The sequence below is a fragment of the Peromyscus maniculatus genome, chromosome 6 (genome assembly GCF_049852395.1).
Source record: "Peromyscus maniculatus bairdii isolate BWxNUB_F1_BW_parent chromosome 6, HU_Pman_BW_mat_3.1, whole genome shotgun sequence".
Classification (NCBI taxonomy): domain Eukaryota; kingdom Metazoa; phylum Chordata; class Mammalia; order Rodentia; family Cricetidae; genus Peromyscus; species Peromyscus maniculatus.
In genome coordinates, this window is record NC_134857.1 from 134,354,061 (window position 1) to 134,378,439 (window position 24,379).

At 46.1% G+C, this 24,379-nt stretch overlaps 1 protein-coding gene across 2 annotated transcripts; it reads right to left on the minus strand.

Moving 5' to 3' along the window:
• Positions 1-1,943: 1,943 nt before the first annotated feature.
• Positions 1,944-23,597, minus strand: Lhx8 (LIM homeobox 8). Of its 2 annotated transcripts, none has more exons than XM_006974914.4 (9): positions 23,287-23,597; positions 21,358-21,447; positions 20,989-21,150; positions 17,606-17,727; positions 15,228-15,448; positions 14,669-14,772; positions 10,515-10,610; positions 6,024-6,207; positions 1,944-2,460 (listed from the first exon to the last, which is right to left on the minus strand). In XM_006974914.4, exons 1-9 carry the CDS (start codon positions 23,365-23,367, stop codon positions 2,414-2,416), a joined length of 1,107 nt encoding a protein of 368 aa, XP_006974976.1. In that variant the 5' UTR covers positions 23,368-23,597; the 3' UTR covers positions 1,944-2,413. The 2 variants fall into 2 exon arrangements, with proteins under 2 accessions (XP_006974976.1, XP_015849299.1); XM_015993813.3 differs by lacking the exon at positions 23,287-23,597 and adding an exon at positions 23,035-23,087.
• Positions 23,598-24,379: the final 782 nt, after the last annotated feature.

The following is a 24,379-nucleotide window of genomic DNA, read 5'->3' on the forward strand; positions in this document are numbered from 1 at the left end:
AGCTTTCAAATGCCTATAACAGTTTTTTAAAGTATGAACTATGATTCTACCTTACAGTGTTTATTATGGGATACTCAGCTATGTGTGCTTATAATTTATAATAATATGGGATTTTAAGAATGGCATTTGTGAAATGTAAGATTACTATTGTTAATGGCACCTTGTCCTACTAACAGGCATGGCTTAAGGAGGCTGAGTCGGGTTTCCCTGTTTGAGTAGGGAGCTTGATTTGCATGGCAAAGGTTATCCTACCTCCCAGTTTCTTGGTTTTAAGGGTATTAAAATGCATTAACTGCCTCTGTGTTGTATGTCTCCACCAGCAGGGTTTGAGATCTTTCTAGAACCCTTGTTTGCTGTACCTACTGGTAAAATGGGTATCTTACCTCTTCTCTAGTCTCTTCAGGCCTAAGAAGGCCGCTGTCGTCCGGCCCCTTCATCCCACCCTCACCAAAGCTACTTCACTACCTCCAGTTCTAACCCAGTAAGTATTGCGCTCACATGCTCACACCGACCGAGCGTGGCAGCTTAGACACACTTGAGTTTTAAAATGTAACCTTCTGATTATCTTCCCAGTAGAGTGCATACACAGCTGTAGGCCCCATCCACTCATATGTAAATTCTTCTGTATCCATCTCTGTTGTTAGTGCTAGGTGCAGGGAACACAAACCTCAGCCATTCACATAGCTTTGAATCTCTGCTGTGGAATCTCCAACTTTGAGATCCAAAGGGAAGGGCAGTGGAGAGAAGAGCCTTGCCTTTGGACCCCGCCCAGGCTAATGGCTGAGAATGCCAATCACACACAGCTGGGGCAGGCTCTCAGACTGCCCAGTGCTGAGCTTGGCTTCTCCGCAGGAGCTTGCTGGGACATCTGGGAAAGGTAAAGCTGACGTCAGCCCTCCTTGCCTATGTCAGGTAGTAAGACCCAAGGAGACCAGTGTCAATCTCCCAAAATCAGATAGAGAGACTTCTGGCTGTGCTGCTTGGACTTAGGTCAAAGGGATTCCAACCAGAGCAGCAGGCTGAAAAGGAAAATTGCTCCTTTCTTCCACTCAGGCTCGCAGCTTCTTGCACGGGGCAGATCGTCTAGTTCCTTGTGCCCATGTGACTGCATTCTGGTTGCACTTATGATGACTAAGATGGAATTACAAATACTTCACTATTACTTCCAGTCCCCAGCCAGATGTGTGTCCGCTCCACTAAGCAAACACTTAAGCCTAAGAGTCTCATTACTGTTCCCTCCCTAAGTGGTCCATGAAAGTCAGGAAGTGAGTGTGGAGAGGTGGCACCGCTCGCCCTGGAGATTCAGAGAAGCATCTATTACCTAGGCCCAGGGTGAAGTCCTGGGGGTGAGAATTCAGAACTAAGAATCCCTACGATGCAGTCACCTGGGGAAAACAACAACAAACCAAACCAAACCCCAGAGCCCTGGTTCTAGAAACTATAATAGTTTCTTTGAAACTCTGAAGAAATACATGCTATGGCTGCATTTCATGTCTAGAGTGAGATACCCCAACAGTCAGTCCGAAAACCATTCTGTCTTTAAGGTCACATTTGACTATCTAGTTTAAAAGCAATTAAAGTTTAAATGAGATGTTTTCATGTGGGTTTGTTTGTTTTTTGTTAAGTATAGTCATCTACAAACAGGTTTCCCAATAAAGCGTACTCATGTCCCAGCTCAAAACAAAATGGCTTTGAAAAAAGATCAGGAGCAATTTAGTGGTGATAAGACACACAGAAGACAAGCTGGCTGCGACTTCCACAAGGATGGCAAGGATTTAATGAACTCAGGATGGTGGCTTCGTCAACTAGAGTGTATTTACAGCTACAGCTCCCCAAGTGCAGGCACTGCCGTGGGTGTGCGGCATGCTACAACGGACGCGCTCTCAGCTCCTCCCGAAAACACCGTCAAAATCAATCTCGGTTGCAAATTCACAGATACAAGCTTCAAGGTATAAAGTTGTATATAACAAAAAATACAGATAATATTTATAACAATAACTTACAGGTACAAACTAATGATAAACTACAGTTTCACAAAGGATTGTAAACATTTTGCACATTATCAGTCCAGTCTTTTAGGCAAAGTGCTCTTCTGATGACAAATAAATTAACAGATACACACTAGAGCCAACTATTTCCAGACAATACAAAAAAATGTTTTGACTTGTTTTCTTCTTGTAAACATAAGTTTTACAAAAAAACAAAATGAAGAATCAATAAAAGTGTCTTGCAGGCCAACTACTGATACATACCTGGGCAGCGAAAGGATGTTTGAAATGCTTTGGGTGTTAAATAAAAAATTAACATTAATATCTTTTCAATGGTATTTTATACATAATAAATGACAAGTCTATATCCTCAATCATTTCTATCCCTGAAAAAAGGAATTAGGTGTGACTTATTGGCAGCTGGGTCATTGTATAGGGTAACACGGGCTGGAGTCCAGGAGTTGTTGGTGAGCTACAAAACAGAAAGAGACGTGGGTATCAGTTCTTTAAGGTGGCAAAGTAGTCTCAACAAACAAGGACATCTCAAGGCAAGGTGGCTTTGTCACCGTCTCAGATGTGGGCATCAGTTCTGTGTGATATCTGGTGTCATATAAGCAGTGGTCACTCTCCCTCCTCAGCAGGACCACCGACTCATCTTTAGGAGGAGGAGACACAAGCTTTGGGCACAGTGGTGTGCTCCATCTCTCTCCCGTTCACTGCACCTCACCCTGCATCGAGAAAGGTACTGTGTGCTTCTCATAGAGAGCGAGCTCTGTATGCAGATGTTGCCTGTCTTTGCGTGCAGGTGTTGGGGTAGGGGCATGCCCAGGTTCTCCTTAGGAGTACTTAACTGCATTCTCCCCAAACTACAACTCATGGTTCCTCTTCCTAGGCCTTAGTCTCCAGGGTACTGGGGTTACAGGTGAGAACCCCCATCCTCAGCTAGCATCTAAACCTGTTTGTCTCAACTAGTACTGGAGTCTCTCCCAGGAACACACACAGTTCCAACAGCAGCATAACTAAACGGCACAATGGTATTATAGGCTGTTTGTTTTTTTTAACCAAAACTTAAAATAAAATTCTGCTTTCAGCGAAGGCTGTGTTGTTTCAAACCAAACCTCCCCCTGAGAGCAACTGGGAGAGGCAGACAATGACTGGATCATGTGCTGGGCAGCATTTAAAAGATACCCACGTAGTGGGAAGTTTTGAAGTCCAGACTCAGAGAGGAAAGAAGGAAAATGTTCTTGCTAACAAAGATACTAACAAATTTAACACATGAGGAATGTCTGTCTGAAAGGCTGAAATGTTCAACAGCTTGCTCAGAAGTTAAGTCTTTGGCAGGGCGGTGAAAAAACACAAACCAAACAAACACAGGCCCTCATTTAGGATTCCAAAGTCAAGGAAAAGCAAAATGGAATTAGACTAGCCTTCTAAGCACTGTCGGAGCTTTAGGTGATTTCCTGTAGCCCAATTTTGTGCCACAGGAAACTATAGTTGTCTCTGATGAGAGATAACATCCAGAACCTCAAATGATTTTTTTCTTACCCAAAATTGAAATGAAGTGGGTTTGGGGTTTTTTTGGGGGTGGGGGTGGCAAATAAGATCTGGCTTGACTAAAGCTAGAGGAAGACATCAGAGAAGATGCAGAGAAGACCCAGATGCTGGAGCTATCAAAAGCCAGCTTCAGTGTCAGCATGGGTAACCCAACATTTCACGTTAGGAATAAAGTGCCAAGTGGATGGATATCAACACAGAGGTAAGAGTCCTTAGCTGAATGTCAGCAACTGAGTAAGATGTTAATGGATGAGTTTTACACTCTAATATATACAGAAATTTTTGTGACCTAGAAGATGAATTGGAAGAAAATATACTAAAAATGGAAGGCCAAAAAGTTGGAATGTGAGAAGTCTTCATCATTGGCTCAAAATAATTTTTTGTAACAGAGTCTCACTATGTAACTTTGGCTGACCCAGAACACTCTATGTAGACCAGGGTAGCCTCAAACTCAGAGATCCGCCTGCCTCTACCTCTTCCTTAAAGGTGGGATTAAGACCTTTGCCATCACAACCAGCTAAATAATTTTTAAAGGCCACTGAAAGGTCCTCTTAATGCAAGACATCAAACAACTTAGTAAAATCTCTAAATAGAAGATACTTTCAACACATGCAGTTATTGAAAAGGCTTTGTGCTTAGATTATAATCAAGAAATAAATTAGTTCTGAAAAGAGAAACCTTCAGGCCGGCCCATAGCCAAACATGCAAAGGATCTTCACGAGATAGACAGATGTCCGAAGGGGAGGGCATCTTGTCAGGCATGAGCAAACGCTAATAAAGATACTGAAATGGTACTGCACTGTCCCCAGACTGGTCAGGATGAAGGAGGGAGAGTGTGCCCAATGCTGGTGGTGACAGGAACACCTTTGTTGCTCACATGCTGCTGCTCAAAGCAAGAGGTCTGAGCACAGTGTGAAGCCCATGTATATATCAAACAGAAGTGTGAATTAAAGGTACCAGAAGATGTGCACAAGAGAACCCACAGCAGCCTGTTCCTAAAACACCCAAACTGGAACACAAAAGGCTATCAAGCATAAAACTGATGTGAGTGGAATTCTGTACAATAAGTCAGTAACATGGATGACTTTCACACTCCATGAAAGTGGGAGAGAGAGATACAAGACCACACTGTCTGGTTCCGTTCACATGAAGCCACAAGATTGCTCAGCAGGAAAGAGAAGTTGCTGTCAAGCTTGACAACCTGAGTTCAATCCCCAGGATCCTCAGGGATAAAAGGAGTTAACTGATTCCTCCAAGTTGTCCTCTGACCTCTACATGTGTGCCATGGCACACATGCACCCCGCCCCCCTGCCCCACACACAAATATATATGCAAAAAAGTTTTAAAAAGAAAAATTAAGACATGGCTTTTGAACTCAGGGTAAAGTCTGGCAGAAGAAAATAACCTGGAGGTGTTGCCATGGTAATCCTGCTCAGTGTGAGAGGCACCGCAGGTTCAGACATTTGGTGTATGTGCTTGGCTGAGGACCAATGGGGCGCGAACCCACGACCCTGGGATTAAGAGTCCCATGAAGAGAATTCTGGGAACAGGAAGGCTGACGTCAGGAGACACTGCCAGCCGCCGCCATGAGTACCAATATGTAAGATACTGGTAAGCCACGAGCCGCGTGACAAGGTATAGATTTATAGAAATGGGTTAATTTAAGATGTAAGAACAGATAGCTAGAAGCCTGCTGTAAGTCTCTGTGTGTTTACTTGGGGGACGCCAGTGGGAGAGATCTGTCCCGACTGCAGGCAGGCTGGGATACAGGAAAGCTCCAGCTACATGGAGGGGATGCATGCAGCTTCTGAGGCTAACACTGCTGCTCTCCTTCATCCAGGTGCCGTTTATAGAAGATGCTCGCTGGGCAAGTCATCAAGCCCAGCACCTGTGTGTGCTTTCATACACGTGACTTACTTCAATGAAAAAGTATAAAAACAGAAAGCTCCAGTGTAGAGATGTGTCAATACCTTCCCTGACCATAGAAAAGTAAAATGTTTAACTATGTATCCAGTAGAAAACAGAACAAAGGGGCTGAAAGGTGGCTCAGCAGTTAAAAACACGGGCTGCTCTTCCAGAGGACAAAAGTTTGATTCCCAGCACCCACACGGTGGTTCACAACCACCTGTAACTCTAGTTCCAGGAGATCTGATACCCTCTTCTGGCCTCTGAGGTTAATTCATGCATGTGGTGCAGAGACATACATGCAGACAATATCCATACATATAAAATAAAAACAAAGGAAAATTAAAGAAAAGGAAGAAACAAAAAATGTTGCCGATAAAAACCAAGCACTGAGCCATCACTGATATCGGCAGCTCAGCTGCAGAGCAGAGCATCACACTAATAGTTGGATAACTTTGCTGTCTGCTGTACCCGCTAATGTTTCTCAGCCATCACTGAGGTAATCCTTCAAAACTGTGAACACAATCAGTCATCTCATATTAGACGTTACCAGCTGCTGGGTGCTGCGCTACCTACCATCCATGTAAGTATGCAGCGCGGTCAGCATCGTCCCATCCTGGGGCACATAGGCAGAGTAAGCCATTTCTTCCAACATGGGTGGAGACAGCCTGGATGGGGCGACCGCTGTGACGGGAGCAGAGGAGGAGTGATTTGGACTGACATGTTTCTTGTGGCGGGCTCTGCAGTTCTGAAACCATACCTGACAGGAGAAGAGGGAGGCGGTTAGGTCACATACCAACTTCTGATCAGTGGCCCAAGTCAGTGCCACACATCCCCAGAAAGAAACCTTCTACAAGTCTGCAGACAGAGCTGGGAAGCTGTTCCAAGGCCTTGGTTCCCACTCCTACACCACAGAAACCGGGTGCAGTGGTGCATTCCTGTAATCCCGGCACTTGGGAGGAGGCCACAGGAGGGTCCTGCATTGAAGGCTATTTTTTGATACATGGCAAGCTAGGGACCAGCCTGGGCTATACAAAATCCTGCCTCTTTGGCTATATCAAGCTAGGGGCCAGCCTGGGCTATATAAGATCTTGCCTGAAAAAAATTTTAAAATGTCCACTGACTGGAGAAACATTTTAGCTCAAGTATTATAACAATAGCCTTTTTTTATTTTTCTCAGCTAATAGTCTCTGGTGGTTTACTTAAAGATCTATTCTATGCTAAAAACAAAACAAAACAAAAAGGCACTTTTTTAAAAAATGAGTAAAGCCTTGAGAATTCTGGGAAAGTGTCTCCAGTTTTGCTATTGGCATTTGGAAAAAGCAGAAAACAGGAAAGTTCTTTTAATCAGAACTTAAAAAGAAAGTACTGTTGTATTCTTAGACACCTGCTGGAAGCATTTCAAATCCTTGTTCACATTATTAAAATCCCTACTGAGAACTCACAGCTTTCTACAAGATTCTTGATTGAGTCATCCCAGCCGCATTTAACCTGCTGAGTTCACTCTCTTAGTGAATACATAGACTATTCCGTTAGAAGCATGTTAAGGTCAACTCTATAATAAGAACAAACTAGCCATATTTGAGCAGAATGAATTAAAACACATCCAACTGGTAAGACCTCACAAAAAGCAAAGTGCCAACCACTGCGCTATCCACTCTATGAAGTAATTCCAGAAGGACAAGGCTTATATCCAGATCTAGGAACATGAGGCCTGACTGCCAGAGCATGTCCAGAAGTGAATCTCATGTGAGTGGACTCTGTCATGAAAGGCAGCTTCAACACACAGTGTTACTCTATTAAAATATGCTATCACAGGCTAAGGTATAGCTCGATTATAGAAGGCTTGCCTAACATGTGCATGGCCCTGGGCACAATCCCTGACACACACACACCACACACCACACACACACACACACACGCACGCACGCACGCACGCACGCACGCACAAACACACTTGATCACCTTCATTCCAAACAAATTGTGTCACAGGAGAAATGATAAAGAGCTAAAAAAACTTCAAGGAGATTAGAATAAGCATTTTGGCATCTGGGAGGGGCAGGCCAGGGTAAGGTCAGGAATGTTATCTGTGTCCAGGGCTACTGTGTAGGAGCTTCATGGCCTGAGATAAGAGAAAGAAAGTGAAAAGAACTTAAAAGGGAAAAAATGTTGGCCTGATTTCAAAGACATATCCTGCACCTTGAGACTCAAAATCCGGGGGCTAGCCAGCCACTGCTGCAAACCAAGGAAGCCAAACTTCTCAGTCTCATAGGTGGTCAGCCTGAGCAGGTAACTGGAGAAAGCACAGGGAATGTTCCTAGGTGGAGATACACCAAGGAAAAGCAGGGTGCAGTCACAGCTTCTTCACTCATTCTCTGGAGACCACACCCAAAGTCTCCAGTCCCAGATCCACCCACAGGCTCTGTGACAGCACATACCACCACTCAGAGGAGAAGACACAACATTCCCCATTGTTGAGGGGGGTCACCTGCCATTAATTACATCAAAAACATCTAACATTCAATCCACATATATTGAAAGTTCCAATCTGAAAATAAAATCTAAGCACTAATGCTGGAGTGCAATCTGACTTGCACATGGTGACCTAATAAATGCCTGAAAACAGCCTGGCAGGTGTCTCTTGGGTCCTTACTCCTCCAGTAATAAGAACCACTCTGGGAAGACCACGCCATTCCATCTCCTTTGCTGGACTCACAACGGTCACACGGCTGAGCTTCTTGCCTCCACTTCACAATGAATAAAGTCTGAAATTAGGAGGACTCCTCCAGGCCACGGAGTCTGAACAAGTCACAAGAAAACTTCACTGTCTTCAGCAGCATCAACACCACACCTGCAGCCTGTCGTGAGGACAGTTCATGATGGACGAACACTCCTCTTCAGGCACCCCTTCACAGGGTAGCTATGCAGACATGTGAAGATGCTGACCCTGTATAGACCCCTCCTTGTCCTGTCCTCCTCACATTCATATTGCCTTTAACACCGCAAGACTTCTAGATCTTCTCAGCACTCCTTCTGGACTAACCCCTTGTTAGTTCTTTTGTAAAAAGTAAAGGTAGTACTCTGAACATGTGCACAGTGCCCAAGATATGGGGCCAGCCTCCTAAGGGAGCCTCGACACACTGCAGTCACCAGGAGCCGCTTTAGAGATGCTGCCTCCAACTCAGGTGTCCCAAAGGCAAGGTTTACTGGTTTATCGGAAACACTTCCTACTTCCCGAAAAATTAGCACCTAAAGGTCAACTACATGAAACAGAACATGTATACCAAAAAGGAATTCATGACCCCAGGCCAAACTGTTTTTTGCTGGTTATGATTAGTGCCGTTGATTAAAAAAAAGAACCCCCCCCAAAAAATGCAACAATTCTTCTAACAGTGTTCCATGCCCCTAGCCTCTCTCCACCGTGGCTCAGGTTTTTGATGCCATCCTTCTTCAGACCCTCTGCTCCTTCACCAGTATCCCTCCACTCAGGGTGTGGCCATGCGCCCTCCATTCACAGAGCCCCTGTGACCCCGTCCTCTCCCTCAGGCCCCTCCTCCGCTCCTTATTCTCACTCGGGGTTTGTAAAGGTCGACTCAATTTCAAGGGACTGGCCCTGTGGCTTGAGCCCTGTCCGTCCCTTCAAAAGCTGTTCACACAGCCGGTCACCACCACCACCACATGGTTAGCACAGGTGGAGGTGATCACATCCCCCTCCCAACAGCCAATGAGCGCTTTTGACTCCTGACCAGCGCCCTTCCCAGGAGAACCCGGACTTCTAATTCAGCAGTGGGCTTCCTTTTGCTTCTCTGCTGCAGTCTCAGGCTGCCTTCCTGACTTGCTAGCAGCCAGTATCTGCCATCATTATGCAATTAGTAAACGTGTTTCTGGAATTTAGTTATAGGTCTACGCTGCAGTCAAGTCTCTTAAAAACAAAACCAAAAACCTCCCTAGTTTCCTGGTCACCAGAACCAAAATCCTGGCTCCACTTCTTCCCAAATTTTGTCAACTTGTTCTTTCTTTCCCAAATCAGATGTCATGGCTTCCTCTTTACAAAAGGGGCAATTCCAACAATTTCCCAGAATTCCACACATGAATTCTACAGTATGTATGTTTGGCTATACCTCACTCTTCCCTATCTTGGTCATGTCACTTCTTCTCTTAGATCTTTACTAAATACCATGATCAGACTATGGGGGTTGGGCAGAAAGAGGGTGGGAGAGGGGAAGGGAGGGAAGAGAAGGGGAAGAGGGGAGAGAAGGGGAGGGGAGAGAAGGGGAGGAGAGAGAAGGAGGGGAGAGGGAAGGGGAAAGCTCAGAATCAGGTTTGGCTTGGAACTGCAGTATTTCTCAGCCCAAGGATCTCAGAGCTATCTGAATAAAGATGAACAGAGTAATTGACAAACGGTAGCCTAGTCCAGGAAAGCCAATGTCAGGCTGTTGTTTTTTCCTCTGAGATTCAAATATTCCATCCTACAGGGAAGCTCCTTAAGCAGGAAGGTAAACAACTCAAAAGAGCTTCAGGAAGTCCCTGAAATTGACCAGATTCACTAGGCCCCTCCCGGCCAGAGTAAACTATAAACTGAGCATACTACACAGACCCGCCTAGCTGCCTGGAAGAAGCAGAAACTAGCCAGCTGAGCTGCTGAAAGAGGGTTAGACCAACTGAGACACCTGGAAAGGGCACTCCTCAGTCTTCTGAGCTGTGTGCAGGCTGCACAGTGTGCAGGTTCCCAGCCTTTGTGACCTGTCCCCCAGACTGGGGTGAGCCTTGGTGATGCAGCTCTGCTGGAGTCATCTCTGCTCCTGTGAGTGACCCCTCGCCCATATTCCTGTGAGTGACCATAAAGCTCACTAGTTCACCAAGTCAGACTTGGTGCTTTCCATACTTTAGTCTGTGCTGACTGGACAGGGCTGCGTCTTTCCAGGAAACTTTGTCACACGAGCTTTTAAGAAATATGCTCAGAGTGGAAGAGACCTAAAGTAGGAGCTCACAAAAGGTCAGCATACACCCACAAAGAGTCAGATGCAGAACCCTCTGCATCTCTTGATTGACGTATATGATTCTCACCTGTATGACACGTCTGCTTAAGCCCGTCCGCTCTGCCAGTTTCTGGAGGGTCTGTGCATCTGGGTTGTTGTCCTGAGCAAACTGTGCTTGCATAACCTGTGGTTGTTTTTTAAAACAAAAGTTGGGAGCAAGCAGTTAACAGCTCGGTCTTTTAATTTTATGGCGGGACAGATAAGACACACGATGAAAATGTGATGTATATTTTACAATGAAAGAAAGGCTCACTTTATAAAGTCACACAGACTCTGAGATTTTAAAAACTGTCCCACTGCTGGATGGAATGCTGCCTCTCAACTGTGTCATTAAAGATGTCCCCGTTCTCCTTCCAGGCTTGGAACTCACAAATAAATCTACAGACCGAGTCTCCTTCACTTGGCTTCTCGTTTTGTTAAGTGTCCCTGCACTGGAAACTCAAAACACATCATCACACCACATCTCTCTCTGGCCTCTGTGGGTGCACACAGCCTCGGCTCTGCTGCGGACATGCACCACACAGCACTGCTGGGATACCACTGGTGTGTGTGGAGGGGCTTTGCTCCCTGTGAAGCAACCTCTGAGATGCAACAAGACCTTAGCAGAGTCCAGAGATTCAACTGTGACCTTCCGGATTGACACCACTACGCCAAGTGCTATGACATGTATATATTCACAAATGGCACCAGGAGGGGGCGCTAATCTTAAGTTCCTAAAGAAAAATATAGAAATGCCAATAATTGCCTCTAATCAAAGGTAAGTGGAGGAAGAAAATAAAAGCCACAGTCAAGGCCTTTGGATTCTTGGAAGGGGGAATCATGAGAATCAAGTAACATATTTGAATTTTATCACCCAAAGTCAATCAGCTGAGGGGAATATGCAATAAAGATAATTAATGAAGAACAACAGCGTGTAGTAGGCTGTGCTTGTCTGTGGGTCAGGAAGTGAGCTCCCCTGCCCCACCTGCTGGCCCCACCTCCCTCCAGGCAGGCAAACTGCAGCCTCTGCTCTGACAATGCCCTCACCCCCCTCTGCATCTTCACTTGCCAGAAGGAAGCCCAACAGGGTCCTTTGAAAAAGTGGGAGCTCCCAGAGGACTATGGGAAAGAATCCTGCATTATGCCCCCCCAGGGGGAGGGGGTGCTACAGTCTCCACGTGCCACACTGTGCACTTTGGAGTTGGTGACAGAACCTTGACAATATGAGGAAAATCTCAAGAGATGGAGAAAGTCCAGCGTGGGTCCAGAAACATCTCAAGGGTGCAAATGATGATCCTTTTAAGATGCCCCTGGCTACTGACTCTTCCAGGGTCAAATGCTCCTAGTGTCCCATCCAGTGTTGTACCACTATACGCACTGTAAAAGGAACAGACTTTTTCTTATTTAAAAAAGTGGCAAAGTGGACTAAGCATCTGTCGTCTCCATCCCTTCCTCTTTTCCCGTCCTTATCGGAGGGAATGCTTCTCTCTCAAGCTGTGCTTGTGCAGGGGTGACTTAAGCGTAACATCCAAAGACAAAACAGCAAGAGAATTGATCATATCTTTAATTTCTCACAAAGAGCAAGCTGAACTGATACTTGGGAAATTGCTTCTAAGGTCATTCTTGATGATCTGGTTTAAAAAGGAACAAAAGCCCTCTAGAAATAAAAGTTTTAATAATAGAACCAATGTACATTTAGCAAAGACAGTTCATCAAGGAATGGAACGGAACTTTACCTCGGCCAATTAGAACTAGAATATTCTAAAGAAAATGGTGCCCTCATTGTTCTTCCTTTAGTTAGTGCCAGTTTTCAGTCACACACAAAAAGAGAAAAAAAGGAAGAAAAGACACACTGGATTTCTTAGTCTCCCTGTTCTGCAGATGTTGTAGCTGCTGAAGGCCACTCCCAGTCCTGGGAGCTCTTCAGGATGATCATGGGAAGCCCTGAAGCAGCATTTTTACACTAAGGGGTCTACCGGAAAAGTAAGGAGTTTGAGTGCCCTTCTTATCAATGGGGCCACGTTTGAGAGGGTATGCAGACATACCTTCAATCGGAAACTTTTCTTTCTGTAAGATTCTGAAATGGAATTTTAGGAATTTATTTAGTTGCCCTGTTTTAACACTCCTCCGTCCAAAGCAAGCACCACATGGGCAGTCTCAACTCAGTATTCACATGTGATTTTTTTTTAATTATTTTTATTGAAGCCAGTATTTAAATACATTCACAATTTTCTCAAGAATGGGGCAGTTTGACAAGGTGAATATAGTACTTGGTTTATCAGATAATCTGGTGAAAGTAAATGATTCGGGTTTTTCCCTCTTTTAAAACTGTGGCTATCCCAGCTTTCTTGTTCTTTGGAACAACTAAGGATTTATCTCATTTATTTTGACCATCTTGTGTACAGGATCGATGCTACTGAATACTGAATAAACGAGATCATGCTTTTCAGAACCCAACTCTGATGATTTTTTAGCTTATGATTCAGGTCACATTCTTATGTAGTAATGCATAGTTTAAGTATTTTGCAAGTTTAACTATAAGCCTGTCTGCAAGATTCAGGATTTATCCTCTCTGTCTTGCTGGGTTCTGCTGAAGAACATGGGCTCCTGGGAGGCAAAACCACATGAAAAGCGCAGAGGTTGGGCAAGTCTGTCTGCGCCTCTCCTCTGCCATTCCCTGAGCAGTTGGTTACCTTGCGGGTGGTTCCTGTGTCCGTCCCCCCCCCCCGTACCCCCCAGGAGGCAGACTACACTGTGAACTGTAGCAGTGGCTGAGGAGTTGAAGATGATGGGAACATGAAGCCCGGCACAGCACCTGACTTGCAAAAACCCCAACGAATATCCCATCTTTTTTTTTCTGTAATTATCTTCTCACCAGAGATTGTACAGCTATCTGCCATAACTTTGAAGCTCCACAGTTACAATTTTAGTAAGGAATTTTCACATCCAAGTTATGAAGCCTATAATCGTCAAAGTCACAGCCAACTCCTTATGGAACAGACCAGTTTCAAACCTGATACGTGTCTATTAGAGATGCTGTCTAATCCAGCCTTCCTGCTCAAACTGGGTGCTTTTGCAAAGCTTAGACAAGAATTCACATCAGCCAAAGCTGTGTGTGGCTTTCTCCAGCACTCCAGGGAGCATCCGAGCAACAAGGCTCAGACGGCGACAAGTCTCTCAACAGTACTGTTTCTCACATATTACTTACGATCAGGACTTCATGTCTAATAAACAGCAAGCAATTGTGTACTTGGAGGTTTTTTCTTAATGGATCTAGATTTTAATACTCAGCATTTGGTCCATTTGCCAAATTCTTTTGGAATGCTGGCCATGTCCAGGTTACCCCTAATCATTCTGTTTTTACTGTAGAGGTCTAAAATGCTGGCCAGGCTCTGACTGCTGGAAGTGGTTTTTCTTTCACTTGCTAACGAGACATGATTGCCTTGGGTACTGAGCTGAAGCGGATACTATATGCAACACACCCAGCAACCCATGGAAGAGGTGCAGTAACGTTATTCATCTTAAAACAAACACCTCAGCCACACTGATCATTTAGAAAATACGATTATCTGGAAAAATTCCAGAAAGAATCATCATATGTAGACTTAAATATAAATCAAGGAACATTTTCTTGACAGTGTGCACAAATGAGACAATCCTCGAATCCTAGACCACTGTGATAGCGAAGTCCGTCTGCTTTTGAGGGCAGAGTCAACCTCAGCTGGACGGTGGAGGCGCTGCCTCTACCCCTTTACGATGGCGTCAACCATCGGATTCCTGTCTCAGGCAGTTCTGTTCCGCCCAGTACGGAATCCCTGTGGTTTAAACACCTCACACGATTCACTTAAATGACAACACAGCACAGAGTGCCGAGTCTCCACACAGCCATCTTCTGTTGTCATTGCATGTGGAATGTCTGCCTTAGACTGGTGCTCGAGGGGACGGCACTGTGTCCTAATTTGATGTCAAAACCAAAAGACCCTAAGGACACAAAGCGACTGTGACTGGACTCTGCAGACCATGACATTTAGGGCAATAAGTGTGCACTGATATTCTCATCGAGTTAGATCTTTTAAAAAGTGTAGGACCTTTATTAAACAATATTTTCAGGCAGCATGGAGATCTATTTAATTTGCTTCAAGTCTGTTTTCTTTGGGGGCGGGGAAAGAGTTTTAGAAATTGCAAATGTATTGCCATGTCTACCTGGAGCTGATCGGCTGTGAAGCTGGTCCGAGCTCTTTTGGCTGGCTTTGGATGATTGACATCTTGTTCTGTGAGCAGGGCTCCTTCCACACTAATCCCATTACCTGCGTTTTAAAAAACAAACCACCCAGTTGGTAACTCAGATGGGTCCACACTAGTGCACAGTCGTAGTTCCCTCACACACCTTCGCATCTTCCGAGTTTGTAAAGTGTTAAAAACATGTTGCCAATAGACCGTAAGAGACTTTATATATAGCCTGTGCACTCTGCCTGAAATGCAGTAAAAGCATACATCTAGGCCCATGCGAGGAAGGCAAATACGCACAAATAAAGCTGAACCCAAACTCCAGGCTGCTGCCACGGAGTACAGTGTGGAACTCACAGAGGCCACCCTTTGCCCGCAGAGCAACAGATGGAGCCCTTTCCTGGCAGCCCTGTTGATTTTACAGCCTTTACCTCTTATATAAAATACGACATTAGAATGACTTTGGGGTGGAATCAATTTTTATCTCTTCATTCAAGGTCCTCAAAGACTCAAAGGTGTTCTGAGCCCTACTTACCATTCTCCACTTCTCTTTTTAAATTATCCAGCATGCAGTCGAAATGCATTCTGCAGAGGACTTTCTCTTCCACCAAGGCAAACTCCTCTCCAGTTGACAGCTGCCTCTTGCAAGAAAAGCAGGCAAAGCAGGCCAAGTGATACACATTGCCCTTGGCCCTACGGACCCAGTCAGTGGAGTGGATGTGCCTGCCACAGCGGGAGCACCGTGTCCCATAACGTCTGCAGGACACAGGGAGGAGGCATGGTGAGGTGTGTATCAGGCAAGTCCAAACTAACCCATCATCATGCTCTTTGCAATGATTTAAGTATTGTGAAAGTGAAACAGAAATTAATTTTTTTTCTCAGTATGGGAAGCAGTTGAGACAGGGTCACAATTCAAATCTGCTTTAAAGACAAAATCGCCTCAATTGGTAATGGCGAAGAAGATTAGTTTTCAAATACATGAACGAGGAGTTTCAATAGCCCTTTTATTGTGTCATATCTTAAGGCACTTATTCACGTAGCGATTCCAGATACACATGCACAGTTATACATGCACACTCCAGGTTGAAAACCTCAAAGGGCAAGACTACACTAACTGAACATAGGAACATTGATCAGCTAAAATCTAGTTGGAGGGATGGGTGCAGCTCATGGCGGAGTATGTACTTATCGTGTGCGCAAACACTGGGTTCAATCTGCAGTGCCAGAAACAAACACAAAACCCAATGACTAGGGGGAATAACTAATGCTGACATATTTAAATTAGAAATTATCAGGGAAAGTACAGAATCTGTATTCTTCACCCTGAAGGGCGAGGAGAAAAAAAATGCAGAAGCATTCCAGCAAAGATGGATGTCTACATTGCCAGCCACGGGAGGAGAAATAGTGCCTAAAATTCCAGGAACATCTGTAGGCATTCTCAGCAAGATGCCAGAGGCAAGGGGAATTTTCCCCTCCCAGTCTTAGTGATCAGATGCCCTTTTCTGTCTCCCACCACAGTCACTGGTGGACAAGGTTGGCACCTCCGCCTGTGTCCACCCAGGGACCCATCTTTAAGTATTGCCAATGAATTTCAGAACACAAAAAAAATCCTAAAAAAACAGATTTTAATAAATATTTTCTTAAAAAATCAAAAATTTCAAAGGGTGATTAATATACTGTAAGTCGAAGAGGAACCAACTGTTACTAATGCCCAGGAAATGGCCTAATTCTGGCCAGGCGGCGGCGGCACACACCTTTAAGCCCAGCACTGGGGAGGCAGAGGCAGGTAGATCTCTGTGAGTTGGAGGCCAGCCTGGGCTACAGAGTGAGTTCCAGGACAGCCAGGACTACATAGAGAAACCCTGTCTCGAAAAAAAAAAAAAAAAAAAAAAAAAAAACAAGAAAAAAAGAAAAGAAAAAAATGGCATATTCTGGTGAGAAGTATGCATTTTTTGGAAATTATAAAATCACTTGATTTTTATAAGATAGACTCTAATTATGATCACGTGCTATAACCTGTCTATGTATTGTATTAAACTTAATCACTAAACTCTCTGAAATGACTTTTGAAATGGCATTGACGCTGTAATTAGTTGTTACTAATTTCGCTATGCAAAATTTCACAATGAACTTTTTCTAATCTAGGAATGCAAATAAAGAGATATGACCACATTTAAAGTAATGTTTACAAGGTTTAGACAACTCTCCACAAAGAAGTACATCCTGGAAGACACCTGACACTTAACACAGCCACGGAGAGATCACAGAGAGAATGTGCACACTTACTGAGCAAGTACTTCTCAGAAGCCCAAGTCAAAGAACAGACCAAAATAAAAATAAAAATAAAACAAGACCTCTGGGCAGAATGATTCCGTTTGTTGGATTTATGACAGTTTGTTCTTTTAAATAGTGTAGCTGATTATTTTATCTAAACGCCTGGTATCTTAGAGGTTTATTACCAGGGATCAGTTTCCCCATAAAGATTTTATTTCACTTCGCAACTGACTTCAAACAAGGAGCAATGCTACCATCATGTGTCTTATTCTTGAATACCCCAAACTTTCATCCTTAGAATGGGAATATGATCCAAAACAAAGTTTTATTTAGCCAATTCCTAAAGGAAATAAACACTAATTTAGCTTTAATACAAATTATACCCCCCAAAGAATTTTTGAGAAGTTGATTATGGTGCTTAAAGCCTCTAATCTTGTCACTTGAGAGATGACACAGAAGGATCATGAGTTCAAGGCCAGCCTAGGCTACATAGCAAGATCTGATCTCAAAAAAAAAAAAAATTGAAATATATCATCATAATTGGCTTTGAGTAACCAAACTCTATGCAAAAAGTCCTGTTACAAAGGTCTTTTAAAATAACTTCTTGAGGTGTTTATTAAAATGAAAATAGCAATATACCTGAAGTAATCGAGTTTACAGAAAATGTCTTTGTCTTTAATATAACAGCTCGTGTGCCTTCCCAGGGAGGTTCTGCAGACACTGCAGGACAGACAGCGGACGTGCCAACACAAGTCATTCACCTGCAAGGGGAGATGAGGATGAGCGCGACGCCACTTCGGGCCCCCAGTCACCGATGTGGTGTGGGAGGCAAGAGGAAGGCCTTATAATACATGTTCTGGAGACCCCCCCCCCAGCAGCATCATTGCATCTGCCTATATCCTCTTCTAGACTCCAACGAGAAACCAGACGCCTATAGATCACATTCAAGTTTGTTTTTTTAATCCTTTGAAGGCTTCAGGTTGTCTTTCATTCTCTTTCCTCCCTCCTTGACCAAACCTCTATGAACACAGAGAGAGCATTTATTCTCAAGTCATGTGTATGGGTTGTTTTCACTTTGCTCTGATCCTTCCTACGGTGGAACCTGGCAGCTATGGAAGTCAAGATACAAACCTCTTCAACCTACTTTTTGGCCAAACAGCTATAAACTGTGTGCCATCGATAAGAATGACAAAGACAGAAAATGCTTTGTAAAGTATCCTAACAGAGAAAGCAAGCAATCCACTTCCCTCACACACCAGAAGTCGTTACAGTAGAGCTCAGTGATCTGTGCCTCACGCCTGCTTCTAACAGCTACAGAGAACAGAGTGCAGAGGAGGGTGTTGGCAATCTACCGAACGACCTAGCTCCTGGAGAAAGAGAGGTGTCTGATCATAGGTGGCTATGACAGCACCCAGGAAATACGTCCACGTCGTGAGGCAGGACAGTATTTAATAAAGCAGGCACTCTAGACTTTGACAGCTCAGGAAACAAATGATCACTGCAGTCACCTGAAGCTGTCCCTGCCCCTCTAAGCACTGAACATCAGCCACCACATGGAGATATGAATTGGGCTGTGCTGGCCTGCAGGGCGGCTCCTGAAGTGTGCTGATGAGTCGATATGGGGACTAACTAGGTTTATGCTTTGTAACTCCCGGTCAGGGTGTTTTAACTCTGATAGGATGGACATAAAAAAGACACTTTGAAGGAAACCATGGGTTTTCTATTGAGTTATGAGCCTTTTCTCAAAGCAGTGTTTCATTTCTGATGGAAATTTAAATTTGAGGTCTGGGTCTTTCTTCAAAAGAACCATATAATCACTATATAAAAAATAGTTAATTGAATTAAAATGAAGACATCCTGGAAGTAAAGATGTATTTTCCCCACGTTGTCCCCTAAGTTGCTCCCAGTTAATATAGAAAGTCCAAGTGTCCCGAGTATTCCATTGCTAACAGCCTCCAATCACACCCAGGCTTTTGTTTTCTAAAGCAAGGCTTTAAAACAGAGCCCTGGCCTCTCTATAATACTCTACAAAAGCCAGACCTCTGTCTGGCTTGACACCTTTCCACAAAATTTCTTTTGAAAAACAAAAGAAAGCTCCTTAACATTCTTCGCCTTTGCCAGGGAGTAAAGGAGGGTGGGGAAGATTCTGGAACGGGTTCTGGAACCCTTCTCTAAACTAGCATTCATCCAAGGCTCAACCAGGCTAGGACCACTCCCGGTGACAGGAGGGGCCTGGAAGGGGCCACAGCTTCAGGTAGCTCCCGCTGACCACTCATCTGACTCCATGTGACCTGCTGCTCCACAGGATGACGTTTTTCCAATAGCCTCAAAAGCTGGATCTGCACTGGGTCAAAATACTTTTTACCAGTGAAAAGTTTAGAGTCAAACCTAGAGTAAGGAGTTAGCGCTTCACCTGGGTGTAAGGATGCTGAGCATTTAGTTTCTAAGTGATGCTGTGGTAGCAAAAGTTAGTTGATTTATAAAACCTAGTGTAGACTATGATTGCACTTAGAAAACCTTCCTAGATAGACTCCTGTCCAATTACAAAAGGAAACTTTGCATAACTCACTCAGCTAGAATTTTTATATCATATGAAGACAAGCATAAGCAATATATAAAATCACACACGATGACTGCTAGACTCTGAGGCAGAACTTGGACTTTACTGTGTAACTGTTTCTACATCTTCTCTGCTGTGACATGTTAGAAGTTCTTAAGTCCGTTTCAGAAACAGTCAAGATTCTGCTACTTACTGAGAACCTTGTTCAAAACAAGAAGATAATTTTGACTCTGGGAATGGTTTTGTGACATTTATAGTTTTCCAAATAGCAAATTAGAAATGAAATTTTTAAGAATGCAGATTTAAAGAGAAAGCCCAGGTTAGTTTGCCCGCTTCAAGAATCAACAACATCTAAAACTGTTTTCACCCAAGCCTCTTTTGGTGCTTTATCTGGGCTCCAGAGTAATATTCCCATTCCACCCAGAATTCAGCTTTTGAATGTTGACATTAACTTAAACCCACTAATTCACTTTTTGAACTTTTACTTTCCATAATTAATCCTTCAGAAAGCTGAAGCATGGGGAGGAGAAGAGAAAGTGAACGGGCTTGCAACTAATTTGGTACAGAGGAAAACATTTTTTTTCCCACATAGCTGTTTTTAAAAGCTATTGAAGTTGGAAACCCAATGCATTCATGTTAAGACACATGGGACCGAGATTCTGCCTGCAATGGCATGGATAACTGCAGCCTACCAGAATTTCAACTCCAAAATTCCCCCACACCCCTGCGCACAATATTTTAAAAGAAAAAGTTAAACCGAATTAAGAAGGTCAGTCAACTCTGAAACCACTGCGTGAAACATTTCAGCCGAGGCTCAGTATGCCTGCCTAACTAGTCTATTTGGATCTGCGGCACCCTCCCCCAGCACGGACAGGACATAACACTATTGTGCTTAGCAAGGTCCGGGAGGTACCGAAATGGCTTCTAAAAACTTATATGAACTTTTGCTTTGGGAAGGTTCCGGGTACCTGTAAATAAACGCAAGACCGCGAAGATAATAACAGTCCAAACAAAAGGTCTTTTAAATCAGTTGACAGTGTTTTTGGTCAGAGAAGGAGATTGTGAATCGGTTGGCACACCGACCTGGACTAGTCTACGAAGATAGCAACACAGGCGTGTTGGAGAGGAGGGACCGGTGTGGAGAGTACAGGATATTTAGGTAAGCAGAGGTCTAGGCTTGGTAAACAAAAGCCCTGGCGACTGGCAGCTCTCAGGATGGGTGGCAGAGCTTCCCCAAACCCTCCGCACACACCCGGGGAACCCTCCTTACAGCAGCAGACCGCGTCTCCACAGTTTCCCAGCCAGACAACGCTGAGTGGCACTTCCCCCTCCTCGTGGTGGGGCCTAGGGCGGACCACTTGGCCGAGAGGGACTTCAGAGCCTGGGCTGACACGGGGTGGGGCACTTTCCCCTAGAGCCTCACGCGGACTCCCTTTGGGGCTCGCATGCCCCCCCATCCTACCTTGAGGAGGTATTTGTCCACAATCTCCAGGCCGCAGCTACTGCACACACACTTGCCTGGCGGGCAGACGGAGCCCGAGGCCATGGACTGTGGCGACGACGACGGGGAAAGCGGGGCCGAGGAGGAGCAGGAGTCCTCGTCCCCAGCTCCCTCAGGATTCACCTGCAGGAAGAAGGGGGCACTGGCCGCAGACCTCTCCTCCCTTCCACGTCCCACCACCCCACGGGGGCACCCCAAGGGCTGTCCTCCCGTCCCAGCTTTCCCTGTCCTCTCCCGGGGATCCCCAGACCTGCAAGACCCCCCGCAGCCCCGCGTCCCGCCCCGCCCAAGGAACTGGGGGTCCCCCCCGCAGGCCGCCGCCCCACTCACCAGTCCTGCGTCCTCCCCGGCGCCTTTGCGGGTCCTCCCGGCCGCCAGGGCTGCAGGCCGCCCGCACTCCTCCGACATGAGCCCCGGGCACTGCGCCGCGACAGCGGGGAAGGCGGGGAGACACGGGTCAGGAGCCGGCGGCGTGCACACGGCGCCCCGCAGCCGCCGCGGCCCCGCCGAGCTCTTGAAGGCCCCGCACGAGGGCGGCGCGTGCAGCCGCCGCGGGCACCTGAGCCCGGGCGCAGCTGGCGGGCCAGCGCGCAGCCTCCCTGGGCCGCCGCCGCCAGCGGGCGACTGCAGGACTGCGGGGCCGTGGCTCGGGGCCCCGCGCTCACCCCGGCACGCCGGCTCCCCGCCCCCCGCCGGGGGTACCCAGCTAATAACCGGCCTCCGCGCACAAAGCGATTGCTTTCTAGACGTCAATCACCCGGGAGCGGGGAACACCCGGCTAAAGGGGGCGCGGGGCGGGGGGGAGGTGGAGTGAGAGAGAAGAAAAGATGACTGAGGAGGGGGTGGGGAGAAAAAACTTGATTTCTTTAATAACCTCAATTAAAAGAGCAAGACACACACACATATTTTTAAAGGGGGGGCTTTTTGAATAGGATAGCCCGAAAGGTGAAGAGGTTTAATCGGATACTTGAAAGCTAATTACAGTGGGATTTAAGAAGCCTGGTGTTTGTTCCGACGATTTGAATGAAAATGCTTCAGATTAAACGGAGCCAGCAGCTCTTTGGTAAACTTGAAGCAATTAGAACGGTAAGCGATTTACACTGGTTTCTTTAAGGTGTGAATTGCCACTTAGTGCTCAGTAAGTCAACATTTTAGCTACTAAAGGATTATTTTTAACCAGTGCAAAAAGCGGGTCGAATAATGGAAATATCCAGCTGAATTTAATTTGTCCCATTTAAAAAAAAAAAAACAAAAAAAACAAAAAACACAACCTCACCCGACGCGGGTCAGTACGTTTTAGAGCACACAGGCGCGTCGCTCAAGTGTCCCCAAGCACCGGCTGCACTTTCAGTTTTGTTCTACAAACGAACGCAATCTCACTGAGAAGTCTGGCTCAGGGCTGGCGGGTCCACGGGCTCCCGCGGCCCACAGCCGCCCCCGGCCCGCGTTCCGTCCCTTTGTCTCCCTTTCCTGGGTCCTCTGAAAACCCAGGTGAGCCAGCGCGCGCGGGTCTCCCCAGCGCAGCCGCCACCGGCCGCGTCCTCGCGCGCACAAAGCATCCAGGCAGAAACTCTACCTGTCACCTTCCCCGCAAACACAAAGCCCGCAGTGGCCCGCGCGTCCTGCCGAGGTCCCCAGGCTGGGAAACGGTTCCAGCTTAAAACGCGAGCCACCCACGGGTCTTGCCTCCGGAGAGAGGTGACAGCTTTCTGGGTCCCGGGGTTAGGCTCGCCTCCTGCTGCGAGACTTGCCCCTTGGGTGTTTCCAATGAAATCCTTTTTTTCTGGCCCTTCCCAAGAGCCGGCGGGACTCTGCAGGACCCACGTCCTCGAGTCTGTCGCCGCGGGTCCCCAGACCCCACACGCGCCCGACCCGAGGCAAGAGCCGGCGCTCAGCGGAGCGCGGCGATTGGTACCTGGTGCCACTCGCAAAGGCCTGGACCCCCAGCCCACCGCTGTCCCAGGCCGCCTCGAACAGCGAGTTACATAGAATAAAAGCAGGACTCACATGGCCCCAGAGCACCTTACGCTCCAGACTTCGTCTCCCAAATTAGAGTGTCCATGCCTCAGGTTAAGTGAGCCCACGGGGAGGGGACGCGGTGATTACTACCTAACGCTGCTACGTAATAAAAAAAATGTCAGGTCTGGAGATGAGGCAGTGACAGGTAGTTTCCGAGCCTCGCCTAGGAGCCCAGCAACTCTCTTTTCTCAAGGAAACTGCTGCTATTCAAGGGATCCCGCCGGGCGTCGGCGCGCTCACCTTCTCGCGGGGAACCGCCAGCTCCGGCACGTCCTTTCCCTCCAGTTTACACACAAACATCTGATCGCTCTTCCAATACATGGCCCCGCAGGCGTTGCTTATCACATACCAGCTCCAGAGGGTCAGAGGCTGCGGGTGTCTGCAGTGCCCCCCTCCCCCGCCCCAGAGCGCCAAGGAAAGCTAACACGCAGGGTTGCAATGCCAAAGTGCGTCTCGTCCAAAGAGGCCACGGTGGCCGTAGCCACTCTCGGACCCGCTGTTCTTAGATTCCTCTCTCAGCTACACTGAGGTCTGTCCCTCCAGGAAAAGAGGGAAAGAAGTTGTGTTTTCCAGAGGGTGGAACCTCACGGGGAGGAGGGGTGTGGGGGAAAGTCTTTTCCAGGAGGGACAGCCTCACCTCCTTGCGGAAAAACCCGCCTTCTCTACATGTTAAGATCTTTATCTGCACCAGACAACTTACTCCAAGTTCAGTGTTAAAGGTGGGGGAAATGTGGATGGCCCATTAACTTGACTTTTCTGTTATTCCCCCCTTTTCTTTATTTCTTCTTCTTCTTCTTTTTTTTTTAGAATCTGCTTTCCTCGTCTGACTTGTTTTAAATTCTCGCTCCCCAGCCAAAACCTAAACAAAGATTCGGGTTACATCTCTTTCAGCGCGGGAGGGGAAGCAGAGGTCTCCTGGGTTCCCAAGCTTTAGTCCTTCTGAAATGCGCATCCGTGGGTCTATCTCCATTGGCGAAAAGTTTTCCCGTTAAGATAAAGAAGGGGCATCTGAGCGACTAGATTTGATTTGCGACTAGATTTGGAATCAAGGATACAAGGAAGACGAAAGTATGTTACTCACTGAATGCTGCTTTTATTTCATTCTAGACAAAAATCTCTGCCGTAGATGGAGGCGTCCATTGCTGCTGCGCACGCCCGGGCTAGAGTGTGTGCGTGTGCGTAGAAGTAGGGGGTAGGAGTCATTTTGCTCTGGATTGGAAAGTGTGGGAGCTTTGTGTTTGCTTGTTTGTTTTTAAAATTTCTTTGTAAGTTATCACTTCGTTTATAGAAGATAAATTTTGTAAGAAGTTATATTTAAATGACGTTTATTTCC